This window comes from Phacochoerus africanus, chromosome 11, assembly GCF_016906955.1.
Source record: "Phacochoerus africanus isolate WHEZ1 chromosome 11, ROS_Pafr_v1, whole genome shotgun sequence".
In the NCBI taxonomy this organism is placed as follows: Eukaryota; Metazoa; Chordata; class Mammalia; order Artiodactyla; family Suidae; genus Phacochoerus; species Phacochoerus africanus.
The window spans coordinates 9,403,672-9,421,838 of record NC_062554.1 but is presented as its reverse complement, the minus strand read 5'-3'; the positions used below and the strand labels follow the sequence as shown (position 1 = coordinate 9,421,838).

General features: G+C 44.3%; 2 protein-coding genes across 3 annotated transcripts; both read left to right on the top strand.

Annotated features, from left to right (window-relative positions):
* Positions 1-1,565: 1,565 nt before the first annotated feature.
* LOC125112010 (olfactory receptor 52Z1-like) lies at positions 1,566-12,311 on the top strand. 2 transcript variants are annotated; one of them, XM_047754240.1, is made up of 2 exons: positions 1,566-1,577; positions 11,385-12,311. In XM_047754240.1, the coding sequence occupies exon 2, from the start codon at positions 11,460-11,462 to the stop codon at positions 12,309-12,311; it is 852 nt and encodes a 283-aa protein (XP_047610196.1). In that variant the 5' UTR covers positions 1,566-1,577; positions 11,385-11,459. The 2 variants fall into 2 exon arrangements, with proteins under 2 accessions (XP_047610196.1, XP_047610197.1); XM_047754241.1 differs by lacking the exon at positions 1,566-1,577 and adding an exon at positions 10,313-10,329 and having other exon boundaries at positions 11,405-12,311.
* Positions 12,312-12,637: 326 nt separating this feature from the next.
* Positions 12,638-17,055, top strand: LOC125112060 (olfactory receptor 51I2-like). Its single transcript, XM_047754320.1, is given in 6 exon segments — positions 12,638-12,643; positions 13,698-13,810; positions 14,271-14,501; positions 14,851-14,938; positions 16,049-16,370; positions 16,373-17,055. Coding segments are annotated over 6 exon segments (1,443 nt in total).
* The last annotated feature ends 1,112 nt before the right edge of the window (positions 17,056-18,167 follow it).

Here is an 18,167-nt window from a genome sequence, read left to right as displayed (position 1 = left end):
GTGAGTCTCTGTTCAATCTCTCCATCTCCCATAGCCAGGGACCTTAGGGCTCTATTAGTTCCTGTTGTCTTTCACTCACGAACTGTGGGTTTGGACTCGCAATTTCTCAGACTTCGGTAGTGTATTGGGAGAAAAGATAAAATAAAGATAGAAAGGTGGACACCCAAGAGTTCCCTCTGTCTGTCTGTCTGTCTGTCTACGTATCTATTTGTATGGATAGATGTTCTTTCAAAAGCACGTGAAGGGAGAACTTTAGAGAAGATCATTCAAATCCACCTATTTTGGAGAGCATGGGTAACGGTTTTTACTAATTTTTACATGTCTAGTAAAATTGCACTTCATTTTTCATGCACATTTCACAGCTGTAACCCTTCAAACTAGTTGTGTCTTAAAATAGCTGGAATGCCATAATACACACTACAGAATATCCAGAGTCGAGGAATCGCTAAGAAGCAAGAGAATGGGCAGCAGTGACACATGAGGTTAGAGGACTCATGCTGGGTGGCTGTAGACTATGGGAGAACAGCGACGTGGGTGACTTGGCCAGATGGAGCCTGGTTTCTTGGATTTAAACTGTTCAGAGCTACAATGAGCATGCGACTCAGCCAATGTCGTCTCATTCACTCTGAATGAAGTACAGATCAAGAGAACACTGCAATCATTTTATGAGCTGAGACAGAAGACGTTAATAGAGAATAGAGGGCCCAGGGACAGGCTCCCCCAAAGGACAGGCTCCCTAAAAGGAGTCACATGTAGAAAAAGAGACATGAAGGCAGAGCCGATCGTGGTAGACCTGAGATGACTCAGTACAGGGCTCCAGAGCAACTGACGACAATTGAATCCTTTCTCAATTCACGGACTACTGTTTTTTTCCTTAACACCTCCACTCTTATGCTTTTCATGAAACTTCCTTTCTGACCAAACTTAGTACTTTTTAAAAAATGACACATTTTGAATCAAGATGCTAAAGCTATACACCGGAGAAATGGGTATGATTATGTGAAACATAGAGTTAGGTTATTTTCTTGTTTTGTAAACTCTCCAGAGTGTGGCTTTGTGCCTGTAAGCTAATGATCCGCTAGCTGTTCACTGCATGTCCACCAAACAAGCCGATGATGCAGGAAGCAGCTGGGATTTATGGTGCTTTAATCCTTACATGATTGAATATAGTCAACAGGAGTCATTCTAAGACAGAAGGCTGGGCTGGTTGACATATATTTAGGACAGACGAGTCAGTTAAATAAGGACTTTGATTTCCACCAGTTTCTCCCCAGAGCTTAATTCGATGATGCTGCAATTCATGGGCCATGGCCTCTTCCTAAGAGCAGTAGAGGTTTTCCTCTTCCAAGAGGGGCAGAGTTAGAAGAGGAACCTTGAAGAAAGACCACATTGTCTGACTCTCTTAAGGGGTCAGAAGATGACTTGGGAGCATTCACCGCCAGGTACAGGTAGCGGGATGGCAGGTTGAGAGCACATCACTGAGTGCAGGGCTTTTGAGATGGAGTTACCTAGTATTGTAAAAACTGGTAATGAAAACGCATAGGATTCCACTCGGGGACACCGAGAATTACTTGCCAGTTGTTGCTGGAATCGGGTCTGCTCCTACCTGACTCCCGAAGAGTAATCTTAGTTCTTCCTTTGCCTATCACTCACCACGTATCACTCAATAGCTCTTCTCCTGGGAGGTCAGCCTCACTTCCTTGCATTCCGTGGGCCGCGTGCCCTCTTCTGTCCCTGCACCTCGGTAGCAGAACCCAGTGAAAGTCAGCAACTCCAATCCATTTGGCGCTGGGACCGTGTGCCCATGGGTGGACACCTCCAGCATCGGCTTTCAGGCATCTCTTTTGCCTCCGCGAGACAGACACGCTCCACCTTCTGCACGTCTGCCTGAGGTCACGGTGGCATGTCCATCCTCAGACAGAAGGCACAGCACTGGCTGTGGTATTCGGAGACACAGCATCAATTTAGGGAGCTCCAATTGGAGAAGAAAGCTGCTAGGCACCAATCTCAGGGTTCCCTGATGAGCAGGTGAAGAAGAGGGACTTAGAGGATTTATTAGCCCCTAAGGAAAACCACAAGGGACCCAAACGATTTTAACTGAGGCTCTCTGAAGCTCATCTGCACCGAATGTCCCAGATGTCATTTGTACTAGTTGCCGAAATCTCCTGGCTGTGCTTTTCTCCTTTCCCACAGCCTCAGTGCAGATACATTCATAATATACACAAGGTTTCTTTCCATAGTGGTGTTCTTTTTGAGCTGCCCTTCTTTGCAAACCATTAACGTCCTCTTAAACATAGACATGTTCCTGTGCCAGGAGAGCTCTATCTGCATAAGTACTCTTCTGACCCTTCCTTTTACTGAAGCACTTCGGGAAAGAACATGTTCCTACCCGTAAGTGATCATGTGCTACATTTTCCCATCTAACTCTCCTGCAGGGTCATTACTCAGATCTGTTTAAATGAAGCCATTTCTGTAACTTCCGTCATTTCTCAGAACGACCAACTCTGGTGGCCATTTCTATTTCTTCCCATACTGAGCTCTGATCAAGGTGTGGCATATTTGAACATTTTTCTCTGGCTCCCTCTTTTCCTCTTCAACAGATTCTCTGTATGAGTGATATACATGGATGTACCTTGCAGTCTGAGAAGGAGAGGTGTTCGATCTTCTCTAAATGGTTGAAGGAATTCATCACGAAGCCATCTGGTCTTGGACTTTTGTTTGTGGAGAATGGTTGATTACTGAGTCCATTGCATGACCAGCAATTGATCTGTTCATATTTTCCATTTGCTTGCCAGTTCAGTCTCAGGAAAGTGTATACTTGTAGGAGTTTCTTCCTTTCTTCTAGGTTTTCCATTTCATTGGTGCATAATCGTGCATCACAATCTCTAACGATGCTTTGTGCTTTTGTGGCATTGGTTAGGACCTCTCCTTTTTCATTCCTGATTTTATCGATTTGGGTTCCATTCTTTTTTCTTGTGAGTGTGTCAATCAGTTTATAAATTTTGTTTATTTTTTCCAAAGAACAGCAGCTAGTTTCACTGATTTTTTTCTTGGTTTAGTCGTTTTGGAAGTCTCTATTTCATTTATTTCTGCCGTGATCTTTATTATTTCCTTCATTCTACTAACTTTGGGTTTTCTTTTTTTTATTTTACTATTTTCTAAGGTGGAAGATGAGGGTGTTTATCTGAGATTTGTCTTGTTTCCTGAAGAATGCTTGTGTTGCTATGAACTTCCTTCTTTGAATGCTCTGCTGTAACCCATAGATTTTGAATCATTGTGCTTTACTTTTCATTTGTCTCCACAATGAATGCGTCTACATTGGCCAAATCTCATGATCTTCGTAGCTCTGAACAGGTGAAATCCAAGGAACAAGGCTCCATCTGCTAAGCTGCCCATTCCACCATTTCCCTATATTCTGTAGTCATCAAGAATGACTCATCTTCCCTCACAGGTGGCTGCCGCCACTTCTCTTGCTTTGTAGCAACTCCTCCCCACAGACATATTCTGTAGTGTATACTGTAGAGTTTCAGCTCTTTCAAGACACAACTCATTTTAAGGATTTAAGAAAACATTCAGGATTAATGCAATCCTTGAAGAATTAATGACTATCAAGGAGAAGGGGGAGGGTTGGTTCAGGGTTGAGAAATGTTATGTTTCTCAATAAGACAGTTACACATTTAGTCTACCTTGTGAAAGGTATTTAATAAGTCATATCACATAGCATTTTTACATATGTTAGGATTCAACGAAAACATCTAAAAATGTAAGGTAAATAACTGCACAGAAACAAAGCCAAACAAGCAAACAAAAAAACATAAGGAAGCAAAAGAAATACAGAGGAGCTGCGGCAGATGAAAGAACTCTGAAGATCCGTCCCTGTTAAGTCACCGTGCGGTCCTGTGTTGGATGCTGGGCAACAACAAAGTGTCGCTAGAAGTAATCTTTGGACTCTTATCCAACTGTGACTTTGAACTGCCAATTAGCTTAGAGTATTACCTCAGGATTAACAGTTCTGATGTTACCATATGACCCAGCAATCCCACTCCTGGGCAAATATCCGACAAAACTTTCACTGAGAAACATACATGCACCCCTATGTTCATTACACCGTTATTCACGCAGCCAAGACACGGAAACAACCCTGAATGTCCATCCACAGATAAATGGATTAAGAAGATGTGGCATATCTACACAGTGCAGTACTGTGCAGGCATTAAAAAGAGCAAAATAATGCCACTTGCAGCAACAGGGATGGGACCAGAGACTCTCATCCTGAGTAAAGTACGTCCGAAAGAGAAAGCCAAATACCATATGTTGTCACTTCTATCTGGAATCTAATACATGGCACAAATGAACCTTCCCACAGAAAAGAAACACAGGCACTGGACGAACAGACTTGTGGGTGCCAAAGGGAGGCGGAAGCAGTGGGATGGACTCGGAGTCTGGGGTCAAGAGATGCAGACTCCTGCATTCACAGGGGATCAGCAATGAGACCCTGCTGTACAGTACAAGGAGTTACATCCAGTCACTTTTGGTGGAACACGATGGAGGACGATGTGAGAAAAAAAAATGTGTGTATATATGTACGACGGGGCCACGTTGCTGTGCAGGAGTAATTGACAGAACACTCTACATCGAGTATAGTGGACAAAATAAAAATCATTAAAATATACGAAACATTCTGAGGGTCTGGGGTATCGCAGAACATTTACACAAAAGAATATCACTTTCCTTCGTAAATACAGGTAGAATTACTTAGGAAGAAAGAAGCACCATGTCTTCAACTTAATCATAAATGATTTGGAGCAAAAAAAGCAAAAATCGATCTCTCTCTCTCTCTGATCATCTATCTCTCAAATGAAAATGGGGCAAAACAGAAGTAATTTGTGACTCTGGCCAAGTGCTACATAGGAATCTCCTGACCTATTCTTTCAGTAGTCTATGCAATGAATGTTATATCAACAGAAACCAATTTTGAGCACTGTTCTTGAAAATAACCTCAATTCAGAAAAGCTCACCATGAGTCACACACTTGAATGACCCAGAAATGTACTCATTTGCTTCTCATGATGGCCTGTACCAGTTCCTACTCAAGCAAAGTCCTAGGCATTGTCTCTCAAAAACAAAACAAAGGAAAGCAACAACTCCAGTTATGATCCCCCCTCTCTATTAGTTCTTACTCACTCCAATATTCAGTCTTACAGAAAGTCTCATGAGAAGGAAAATGTATTTTCATGTTTTACTGCTTGGTATTTCTTATGTATGTCCTACTTTTCAAAATTGCCAAATCTTAGCATTCTAAGTCTAAACACTAGTCTGGCATCTTCATGCATTATACATTGCTTGTTTTCAGGGTGCTTTAAATTACTTGACTGTCTATAGAAAATGGGCTTCTTGAGTATTCTGGACACCGTTCCTTCTACTCTGTATAAAAACATGGGTGATTTTTTGCTGGTCTAACTGCTGTCCAGCTTTTAGAACTTAGGTAGGTGTGTACGGGAATACAGGAACGTTGGCCATTGTCATTCTTTTCTCATACCCTGCTCCTAAAAGCTCCCACAACACCTGCAACACTACCCGTCACTTTCAATTTATGTAACTACTTCATCTCGGTAGATCACATCCAATTTATGTGTATGCTCCTGACCCACATGGTATCTGACACTTGGTGATAGCATGCAGGAGAGGAAGACATGCGAGAATAACTACACATCATTTTAAGCAATTCTGCAAACTTTTTCTAAAAGTAAAGGATACCTTATTGACAATGTTTCTTCGAGTTTTGTGGTACAGCAATGGGACCCAATCACACACATTTCCCTGTGCTGTACAGTAGGGTCCTGTCGCCCATCCATTCCAAATATAACAGTTTGCATCCCCCAAATCCCCCAAATGCCCACCCATCCCACTCCCTCCAACAGGCCTCCCACTGCCCCCCCCCCATTAACCCCAAGTCTGCTCTCCCTGGCCATGATCCGTTAATTCTCACAACAGAGTTATTTTTTAATTGAAAGGACATAGGAAGGCAACGATTATTTTGACATTTCAAACTCAAATACTCTGACCATAGACTGTACTTAATAGCCCCACAATAAATTTCGCAAGGCCTAATATTAAAAACCGTTTAGCCCAATTTAAAGTTCAAAAACACCAGTCATTACAATCATAAATTCATTGGAGAAGGCCTTTATACAGTATAGTATTCTAAGTGCTTTATAGAGAGTAAGATCATTTAATTAACAGAACAAATATATGAAGCGATTATCAGGGGTATTTTCTACATGGCAGACATGTGGAAACAAAAGCAGAGGAAATGCAAAAAAAAAAAAATGAAAAAAGAAAAAGAAGAAACCCCACAAATTGCATCATAGTTAGGGGCAGAATTCAGGTTGAAGGCTACAGTCCAATTCAAAAACTCATTTTTTAACCAACTGTGGCTGGACTTAACCCCAAAGGAAAGTTCAAATCCAACTTAAAATTAGAGGCTGAAGACTAGTAGGGGGTTACGTAAGTTATTTTTCCATTTGAGATTCATAAGGACACACTTATCACTTTCTCTACTTATAGTCAGGTAATCATGACATCTAAATGCTTCTTCTTCAAGAAGATCTTTATGAAATGAGTCTCCATTTAACCCTAGTCTAGCTGCTAAAGGATTCTTCTAGCCTTCCTCAACCCCCACACCATCAGAAATGTCACATTAAGAGCCTGGGCAGCAACTTTCATTCTTATCTTGGATAACGAAATACTGGAAACAGCAACTTCATTTCATTTATTGTATTTATTACACATCTTTCATTCTGCGCTCGATTCAAAGATCTCATGGACTTAGTTTCCTCTTAGGATCTCAACAAGACTCGGCCTCATCCCCTCATTGTGGTGCTACATGTCAGTGCTGGCTACTTTGTGCTGCAGGAACCAAGAGTCCCCGTGGTTCATGGATTAAAACATGAAACTCCTCCCTTTTCCGGAAACATTTGAGTGTGTGCCGAGGATCGAGGATGGGAGTCCCTCGATAGGTCTATCCTGATGGCTGTATTATACACAAAGAAGAGTGCTGCAGAGTTGAGAACCTGTGGTCCTCAACTAAGGATAGGTGGGCAGATAAGTGCTGCTACCATTTTATATCCAAGACCACAAGGAGAAACTATCCAAGTAACCATCAGTTATGGCTTCAAGACCTTTGGATGGAAAGTACTTGAAAAGCATGGAACACTGAGCGTCTCTCTTTGCAAACAGGCCTCACTCTTGAGTCAGTAGGATTCAGCCTCTCTCAGCCAGTGAGCACAGAATGTCTAGGAAACTGATTGGGTGATCTGGGCACTAGCTTAGCACTGATCATCCAAATAAGGTCAGCAGATGGCGAGTCATCATGTTGATAGGAAAGTTACACCAATATAAGTTAAAAAGGTTTCCAGAAAGTCCTTGCTGAATGCCAGCAAATCATGAGTATCTGGAAAACTCCCTTGAATGAAGTCAATGAGAAAGCACCTTCCTCCTCAAATACCTTTCAGTGGCATGGAGTCAGTATTGAATCCCTTTTAGAAAGGAATTTGTTTTCACCTCTTCTATTCTCCATCTGGATCCCTCATCGACCTCATTAATGTATCTCTTGAAGGATAAAGGGGCTCTCTATGGTAGCTGAGGGCAATCTGGACCCCTTCAATGCTGACTAGCCCTACGGTGTGACCAGTGGAGAAGACGGACGCCAAGGAGCCTTAAAATGTCAAGGTAAATAAGGTGACAGAATCCAGCGTTAGGTGCCTTCTAGGAAGCATGCAATTCTCCTATAAGAGACATTGACAGCTTAAATTTGCAGATATCTCCATGGACATAAGATATCACTGTAGTAGCATGAGTCTCTACCATGTAAAGGAAATGAGAATATTTAACTCAAAGTATGTATTAACTGGGGGCTCCAAGAGTGCCAGCCAGAGGAGAAACCGCACAGCTTTAAAGGGAGAGAGAACATCAGTGCTCTCCCTGAGGACTATGTACCAGAGGCAGCTCACCGCTGTCTCTTTCAGCGAGAGGAGTGAAATTCACTCCTCTGGGGCTGAAGATCTCGGGTCTGAGAGGTGCCTAGAAGGAGATATAAATAGACAGGTCCAGATTTCCTATTTGTGTTTAGGACATCTCCTTGCTTTTATTTTTTTCTTTACTTAAAACCAGTTACATATCTTCAGGATCCTAGAAAATACAGGTAAGTAAACCGAGTAGAAACACAGCAGGAAAAAAAAAGTCAGGACACTGCAGAGGTTGCTCAGTCTTCCTAGAACTTAAACATCTTGCATTTTTCTCAACCTTGACCTATGAGGTATTGCATATGGCTTTCGCTGGATGTGATCTGCAATTGCAGTTTGTGTTCTTTTTACTAAACAGGTCCTCTGCAAAGGGCATCTTTTTTTTTTTCCTTTTAGAATGTGTTTATGCAATTGTCTCTTTTTTTACATGAAGATCTGCATGTTGCCCTTCGATATTTAAACTTATAAACCAGTAGTTAAAAGCAAGGCTCAGTAGGAGTTCTCCTAGGGTGCAGTGGGTGAAGGATCTGCCGTTGTCACTGTGATGACTTGGCACAGGTTTGATCCTTGGCCAGGATCAACCTTCACATGCTGCAGGCATGGCACAACAATGCAAAATAAAATAAATAAAACAAAAGGCTCAGCAGTTGAGCAAGTTTAGTAATTAAAGATAATGTGTGTGTGTATATATACACGAATATACGCATGGTTTTTCCCTATGGAATTCACGGAATGTGTAAGATATGCCAGGTACTGGGCGAGACAGATTAAGAAGCTGAAACCCAGAGAGTTTAACTCCCTTTCGTATTTAGCAAAGATGGTACACCAGCGATGTGACAAGAAGAAATCTCCATTTCTAAGCCCAAATTCCATTACTCTGCTAAACTGCCTGCACATTTTAAAAGTAAAAGGAAGACAGAGTCGGGGTGAAAACTATTCATTGATATTACATGCATCATATAAGAAAGTGAGTCCTAACCTTTGTGGGTACCATAAACCGATTCATATCGGTTTAGTGGATCATGAGCCTGAAGTCCAGAGAATTAAACTTGTCCAAATAACAATTATTTTGATCTTAATGAAGGTATTTTCACAAGTGACCCACTTTCATCTCTTCTTGGGATAGAAATATATCTGAGTTATGTAACAGCCATCCTAAAATACTAACTTCAGAATTGAGTCACATTTTATATTGACGTTTGTTTACAGGTATTTTACAAATGAAAACTAAGCTCCAAATTAAGTCGTTTTTAATAGCCGTAGTCAGAATATGACTTAACCAGTATTTGAATCCAGTTCTAAGCAGTCCTTGGTCTTTGAATCACACTGTTTGTTATGCTGCCTGTGTGCATACATTCATGCTTTAGTCAGACGCGGCCATCAGTAACAACAGAGAAGGATGCTGCCCCGGGACCTACATATGAGTCACTACAGGCAACAAGGCTACAGTTAAAACCAAACCCAATAAAATGAAACAGATCCCTGGTGTCTCCAAAGGTCCCTGGAACAGGTGGAAGAAAATGGGCAACATTTGTTTTCTTTCCTTCCCGCCTTCACGTCTATGCTTCTTGCTATCATGTAGGCTCTTCTCTCCCCCAACCCTAATGTCCTTATGAAACCACTCACTCCAAGCCCCCTCCCCACAACTACACTTCACAAACATACACGGTTCTGTAATAGATCTGAGCCAGGCATGCTCCCAAATCAATCTTTTCTCGCGCTCTCTGAAACATAAAAACCTCATTTAAAGAAATTTTGAGGCATCATTTCAGCTGTATGTTAAACTGGTTTCAGTAATTAAAATAGATCCACAGACTTAAGCATCTCAGTTTTATTACAGTATTTGTAAAGAATCACAACAATTAGGGAAAGGCATAATGGACTGACTATTTGAGTATTATACGTTCTAAACGATAACTCAAAAAATGGAATCCAAACATTTCAATTACGTAAAATAAGAGGTCAGGATGTTGAATACTTCATAAAATAAAAGTAAAGGCAGTAAAACTATACTGTGCAATAATTAATATACTGAACTGCAGTAGAATCAAGGGATGAAGAAGTCATCATTTTTAAAGCCCACATACCATTTCGATTTATCTTAAATTTGTCTTAAATTCATTTATCTTAAATTTAAGCTTTTATATGAGAATAAGGAGGGAGGGAGGATGGGAGCCACTTGTCATCCACTATTTTTATGTCTAGGTCTACACCTATACTTCTATCTATGTGTTACGTACAAACACACACACACACACACACACACACACACACACCACCACCACCCAATGCTGTATCTCCTGCCCTGCTTTTTAATTTAACCCAGCATCTTCCTTGCTTCTATCCACATTTTTGGGGGGAACTAAAGAAAAACTGTGATCAATAAAGAACAAAAATAAACAAATCCAAAAAACCCCTCTTTTTTGAAGGACTATGGACTCTGGCTTTATAATGAGAAAACACTGTTATCGCTGTCATGGTGACATTTAGAAATACAAAGGATACAGTCTAATTTTCAATCAATGATGAAGTGGGATAGAATAGTTTTTCCATCACTACATGGTAGGCATATTCATTTAAGAAACCAACTCAATTTGGTTTTGCACATAGTTTAGGTTTTTGGTGTTCATTCTACAATTTTAAGGAATGTGTTGATAAGCAGGCAGCAATTGAATTGACATATGTATCCTCAACGCTAGCATACCGCTTAGCATCAATAGTTCATCAGTGCTGAAGAGGGCATTATGTGCTATATCGCTTGAAGTCAATTTGGTCAAACTCTAATTCCATCCCTCTTCCATAAGCAGTGTCATTTAACTCCAAATGTGTCTGCTTTACTCAGGGATGCGATCAATGAAAGATCCGATCATATGTTTTTGTACCTAGTTCAGTTTTATCGGTGGTATTGGTTAAAATCAGAGGTTTCAAATTCACCCAGACTGTGAACCCTGAGGGGCCTAGGGGAAGAGGAAGAAAGTCTGGGAATTGCTTTTTTTTCAACTCTAGGTATAATAATAGCAGCCGTGTCATGGATGATTGCAAAGGCCTTTTCAATAGGCTATTGCGAAGATTTAATAACTTAATATATGTAGGGTGCTCTGATGCATATGCAGGTTAACTTTTTTTTTTTTTTTCAAGAATCAAAATTTACTTTTTCTGTGGAGTGTAATTTCAGGTTAATCTATCTCGCAGTATTTTCACAGAGAACATAAGCGAAAGAGAAATCTGTCCAGACACCCTTCACCCTCAGGTGGTGCTTCTGGATCCTCCGTCAGCCCTGCCGTCTTTCTTTAAAGGGCCTGGGTCCGCAATAAGCCACCCCAGATGGCTCTTCCCTTTGGCAATCACACCCGCCCTCAGGATGTGTGGTACCTCCTGCTCGGAATCCCAGGACTGGCGGGTGTGCACACCTGGCTCTCCGTCCCCATCTGCTTTATGTACATCCTGGCTGTCGTAGGCAACCTCCTCTTGGTCTTCCTGGTCGTGACCGAGCGTCGGCTCCAGGAGCCCATGTACCTCTTCCTGTCCATGCTGGCCCTAGCGGATGTCCTGCTCTCCACAGCCACGGCCCCCAAGATGCTGGCCATCTTCTGGTTCCACTCCATGGGAATATCCTTTGGCAGCTGTGTAACCCAGATGTTTGTCATACATTTCCTCTTTGTGTTAGAGTCTGCTATTCTCCTGGCCATGGCATTCGACCGCTATGTGGCCATCTGTCACCCACTGAGATACACCACAATCTTAACCACCTCCGTCACTGGGAAGATTGGCACGGCAGCCGTGGTCAGGAGCGCCGTCATATGCTTCCCGTTCATCTTCCTGGTACATCGACTTGCATACTGCGGGAGAAACGTCATTGCCCATTCCTACTGTGAGCACATGGGCATCGCCAGATTGGCATGTGACAGCATCCGCGTCAACATCGTCTACGGCCTGACCGTGGCCCTGCTGTCCACAGGGCTGGATGTCGTGCTCATCGTGACGTCCTACACGATGATCCTTTGCGCCGTGTTTCGGATACCCTCCTGGCCTGCCCGGTTCAAAGCCCTGAACACATGTGGGTCCCACGTCTGTGGCATCCTTCTGTTCTACGCCCCAGCATTCTTCTCGTTCTTTGCCCATCACTTTGGGGGTGAAACCATCCCTCATCACATCCGCATCCTAGTAGCCACCCTCTACGTGGTGGTGCCCCCGATGCTCAACCCCGTGATTTATGGGGTGAGGACCAAACAGATGCAACAGCGAGTGGTTTGGGGTTTCTCCTCCGTTTCCACCGCCCGTTGTTAACATGAAGCATCATGCCAAAGACTGGCTGCTTCTGAATAAAACACACAATACACTGTTGAAAACTCTGCTCCCACGAGGAAGATGAACAAATAAAATCCACAAAGATTCTCAAACACACACAAAAGGGTAGAATCTGCCCGAAATGCCCAAGGCCAACGGAACGGAAAGATGTTGAGAAAGCATATTGGGAATTAATCACCTTCTCAGTTCCCCTAGAATCCGACCATCACGTCTTTAACGTATTCTAAGGGAAGTGTCGAGGTAACTCCGAGAAGAGAGAAACATATTTTAGGGTTTAACCCGGAAGGACGGTTCCTCCGCAGGCCATGCACGTGAGGGGGGTGTCCCTGCCTTCGAACTGACAGGGGAAATTCTGCTGAAATAACAGGAGTCTGACTGCAACCGTCAAATACTGCCACAACAACGTGAAGCCACCGTGTCACAGGAATGTCCTGTCTGCATCTGTGCCTTAGGTTAAAATAGGAGCTCTGACACCAGGTATCTTCTGAGTCACTGGGGTTGCACAAAGACTACAATATGAAATAGGCGCCTAGGAGATATCTATTGCGTTAATTGTCTACATAGTGGGGATTTTAAGTCCAAATCATCAATGGGGACCTCATGGAGGGACTAAGGATTGAACAGATACAGATCCAGGCCAAAAAAACCATCAAGGGCAATAAGGGATTCAATAGAATATTTACATATAATCTTGTATAAAAATGGCTCAACACACCAAATGGAACCATCTAGACGCTGTCTCCAGACGGCACCTCAATCCTTTCATTTCACAACATATGTTTTATAATCTCTCCTTTATGAAGGCATCGTCCTATGCCATGAGACTGGGCAATGTAAGCTTATTGACCCTTAAAGAAAGACAAACCAAAAAAATAACCAAACACCTTTGAGGCACCCTCTTGAACATTTGCAGCCTTTCTCCGTTAGCTTTGCTTTTCTCTCTGTTTCTCTACAACACACACATATGCCACTCAGTGTAAGAAATGAAAGGATGGCTCCTTGGCCCTTGGAGTCTTGGATAACTATTGTGGCTGAAATATATATATATATATATTCGCCTTAATTTCAGCAAGGACATATATTTTTTGAATTAAGGAAAAAACAACACCTCTGAGGTTAGAGACCTCAGTTTTCCTGTTACACACTCACGGCATGACACTGACCATGCCACACAAACACTGGCTCTCCACCGGTACGAAGGAACTATTTTAGGACCTTTCTCATTGATTTGATAACTAACTAAAGATGTCATCTGGTGTATTTAGCATTTAATGTTTTTGAAAAACGAAGACATTTTTATGAACAGAGACACTGAAGAACCCAGTCCACCAAACTGAATCCAGCCCTGCGGTCCTTAACCCACAGGACAATGATGTGACAGACCCTGGTGTCACAGAAGGCGCCGACAACAACTGCAGTAAATACGACAACTCCGATGCGGGGGCACCACTCTTCAAGGAATCAAGGGCAGTGAGAGAGTAAATGGATTCCAGCACGAGGACAGAATAGCTCATTAAGTGGCACGAGCCTTGAGGAAAAGGACTTCTTCCTGCTTGATTCCGGCAGTGGGGAAATAAGAAAATGACAAATGCACAGGGAGAACACATGGGGTGGGAGAGGAATGAGGAAAGCAAGGGAATCCATCGTCTTCATTGGAAGGACACTTCCAGGTTGAGGGTCTGGGTATTTGCAGATGTTGAAAGGGAGTTCAGACGTCCCCCTGCTGCTCAAGGCCACATCGCTGAATTGTTGAAAGGGACTATGTTCCCTGCACATAGCTCGTTGTTAGGGTCATAAGTCTCTTCAAGACGATCTAGAAAGTCAGTGTAATTCCCAGTTAAGAGACACATTCACACACATGTCGGACGTTTCCAAGGATCATCACGCGTGGTTAACTGCCCCTTGAAGAAGCCCGTCTCATCCTGCCTCCCCTGCCAGGCAGTTAAGCACATATGAAGGGAGGGAGCAGCTCTGCCCACAGCCCAGCGGACAGGAAGCAGTGACGGAGGGGGTGCCGGGACCGAGGGGCCTGTGCTCAGTCCCACCTGTGCCCGAGTGCCTGACACCTGGGACCAGCGCTCCTCAAGCTCAGGGCTGGGCTGGTCCTGGCTTGTACCCGTGTAGGAAAGCTGGTCACGAACACACCAGCCCTGTGTTTAGTGGCACCACGTTGGTAGCCTGAAATCGCTCCGAGTGGGTGTATTTAAACCAAAGAACTTGGCGACTGGTACAGATCAGGGCATTTTTATTCCGAAAGCTGACTGTTAAAACATTCACTCTCGGTCAGTGGGTGGTACTTTACAAAGAGCCCTAAACCTCACCCTCAATCACCATCTCCAAGCCAGAGCCAATCCTGAAGTCTACCTGTGGCCCTTACCTCAACACCCAAGGCTCTGCTACAGAGGAGGAGACGTTTCGTCTGAAAAAACCCTGTTGCCAGATAAAGAACCCTCGTCCTGACCACAGCCCCACCATCACACTCAGCTCGTGTATGGGACATTCTCAGCTTTGACCCCAGATTCCAGCGAGAGATACTGACCTTCCTGCAAAATACAGAGAAGCTTTCGCTATTGTTGATGGATAGCAAGTGCAGAAACAGTGAACTGGTAAGTGGAAAACAGAGAGAGGAAAATGTTAAAAACTGGAAGAAACGGAGTTCCCATCATGGCGCAGTGGTTAACAAATCCAACAAGGAACCATGAGGTTGTGGGTTCAATCCCTGGCCTCGCTCAGTGGATTAAGGATCCAGCATTGCCATAAGCTGTGGTGTAGGTCGCAGCCATGGCTCGGATCTAGCATTGCTGTGGCTTTGGAGTAGGCCGGTGGCTACAGCTCCAATGAGACCCCTAGCCTGGGAACCTCCATATGCCATGCGAGGACCCAAGAAATGGCACAGAGGTAAAAAAAAAAAAAAAGAAAAAAAAGCAACTGGGAGAAACTGTTTTTGTTTCTAACATTAAATTGTTTTCATTTCACGTGTTGAATATTTACTGTGTTTCGAATGTAATACTAAATAATTTACAGACATTACCCTGGATCATCATTATTGTGTTTATATCCCATGCCTGGATCTCAGCAAACTTAGGTAACTTCCCCAACACCACAAGTCCATTAGGTGTTAGAACCATGCATTATCTTTATTCCTGTATTCTCTTAATTTTGCCACTCGTTCACTCTGGTGCAAAGCACAGAATCCTTCAGACCTCAATGTCCACCTGAAGCTGTCATCTTGATGCTTATTGTCATTGCTTCCCACTGCCATCAATAACCCAGATCGATACGTATATTAACGCACAGGTTTCTATTAAACAGACGTGTTGGAGTTCCCTCTGTGGCGCAATGGGATCGGCAGAGTCTTGGGCGTGTAGGGTCACAGCTTCCATCTTTGCCCCCGCACCTTTAGTTGAGGATCTGGGACTGCAGCAGCTGCAGCTTAGATCGTGACTGTGTCTCCGATCTGGTCCCTGTCCCAGGAACTCCCTAGACCACAGGGCGGCCAAACCCTCAAAACAAAAAACAAAACCCAGTAGTGTTTGGCATGTAGCTCAGGTACATGTATTCACACATATAATCAGTTTTCTCTTCCATACCTGGGGTTTACAACCACCTTCTTTCAGAAAGAAGTTCTCCTTCTCTTTTGTAAGAAATGTCTTAAATGATTATCTGGAGCTCAGGATCTGAGGTCTAACAACTGAGTCGAAATCTATATTTTCCAGCCCCCAAGCACTTCCCACGATCTTCGGATAAGGTCTCTCCATGACTTTTTCAATGGTTCCCTTGAGTTCACGCCTGCAACCTTCACTCCTGTGGGCATCCCTGGGCTGGAAGCCGGGCAGATCTGGATGTCAACCCCCTTCTGTGTGACACACGTCACTATCTTCCTAGGCAACGGCATCCTTCTTCATCTCATCCGGTTTGACCCTGCTTTGCGCCAGCCCGTGCACTGCTCTCTGGCCATGATGGCCTCTGTGGAACTCGGTGGCTCTGCTTCCACCACGCCCACCGTGGTGGGCACCTTCCTCCTTGGCATCAGTGACATCAGTTTGGTGGCTGTCTGCTCCAGATGTTTTCCATGCGTTCTTTCACCCTCATGGAGGCAGGTGTGCTTCCGGCCATGTCGGTAGACCGCCTTGTGGCCACACGCCGCCCACTGCGATACACCACCGTTCTGACAATTTCTCGCATCAGCGGGATGGGTGTCACCATTGCCTTATGGCACGTGACACTCAAGGTCCCACTGCTTCTTCTCATGAAGCGTCTGCCCTTCTGTGGTCACAACGTCCCCACACACTCTTACTGCCTCCACTCAGATCTGATCAGATTGCCCTGTGGAGACACCCGCCCCAACAGGACCCTGGGTCTGTCTGTCATTTCCTTCACATTCGGGCTGGACTCACTGTTCATTGCGATTTCCCACGTGCTGGCTCTTCACACAGTTCTGGGGGTGGCCTCTGGGGCAGGGCGGTGGGGGGCTCTCAGCACGTGTGTGTCCCTCGTCTCTGCTGGGCTGGTGGATCGTGTGCCCAAGGTCAGCCTCTCCTTGTTGCATCGTTTTGGGCAACATTTACCTCTGCCCCTCCAGACGGCCATGGCCAGCGTTTACTTTTTCTTCCCCCCTGGGGTCAACCCCATTGTCTACAGCATCAAAACCAAGGAAATTGGCCACAGCATTGCTCGTACACTGTCTAGAAAGACGGGTGCGGTATCTCGGAGGACTCCCTGAGAGCAAGGGACTTGGATCGAACTTTACTGCCTGGATATCAGCCTTGCAAAGGGGGAGATCCCACAGGCTCTTACTACTTGTGAGTGAACATTCAACTTTAGTAGTTTTGCCTCTAAGCCTCTAGATAATGACGATAAAAAGAGCAGCAACGACAGTAACAACTGGGCTGCAGAGTGGGTGGAATTATAGAAGATACAGAATGGCATAATGTTGACACAAAATGAAAGAATGATAACGGCTGAAGCTGCTTGATAGGTAGATGGACGTTCACTCCGATAATCTGTTTACTTCGTATGTATGAGGTTTTTGTACTGATTTTTAAAACGGACACTAATGGGAGAGTCAGATCAAGATGGGGGAGTGGAGCAAATGAAGCTCACCTCTCCCCACAAACAAGCCGAAAACGCATCTACATGCGGAGGAGAAATTCTCCCCGAAAACGACCTGGAGAAAGACTCTTGTCCAACTGAGGCTGTAAGGAAGATCCATGTGGAAACAGGGCGGAAGGGAGGAGAGAGGATCAGATCAGGATCCGTGTCCTTTAAGGAGACGCCGGAGGGGAGGAGGGTCCCAGGGCAGAGGTTCTTCCTGGGGAGTGAACGGCCCAGCCACTGGTGGGGCAAAGCCACCCTGAGGCCCAGCACCAGGAAGAAAGGCAAAGCCCTGTGGCCGCTTGGAGAGGTGGTGGGACTGCATGTAGGGCACTGCAGCCCTCCCAGCACCGGGAAGAAAGGCAAGGCCCTGTGGCTGCTTGGAGGGCTGCTGGGTCCACCTGGACGACTGTGTGAAGCTTGGACTCGGCTCCTGAGAGCACATGCCATTTTTCACCCATGAAACAGGGCAGAGAGGGGGTGGATTGGGTGACCGGAGTCCTTTAGTAGTAGACCTACTTCTGCTCAAGGGAAGGAATGCAGAGGAGAAGCAACTCATGTAATCCCTGTATAGGGCCCATGGGGCTTAGCCTTTTTTCCCCAGCTGATTTTGACATTCCACAAACTACTGTGAATATCTTCATAAATCATTCAGTCTTCAAGGATAACCAGTCAGTTAAGAGAGGTCCCTGTCTTAGAATAAATGAGGGTACAAGGTAAAAGCAGCATCATTTACACATG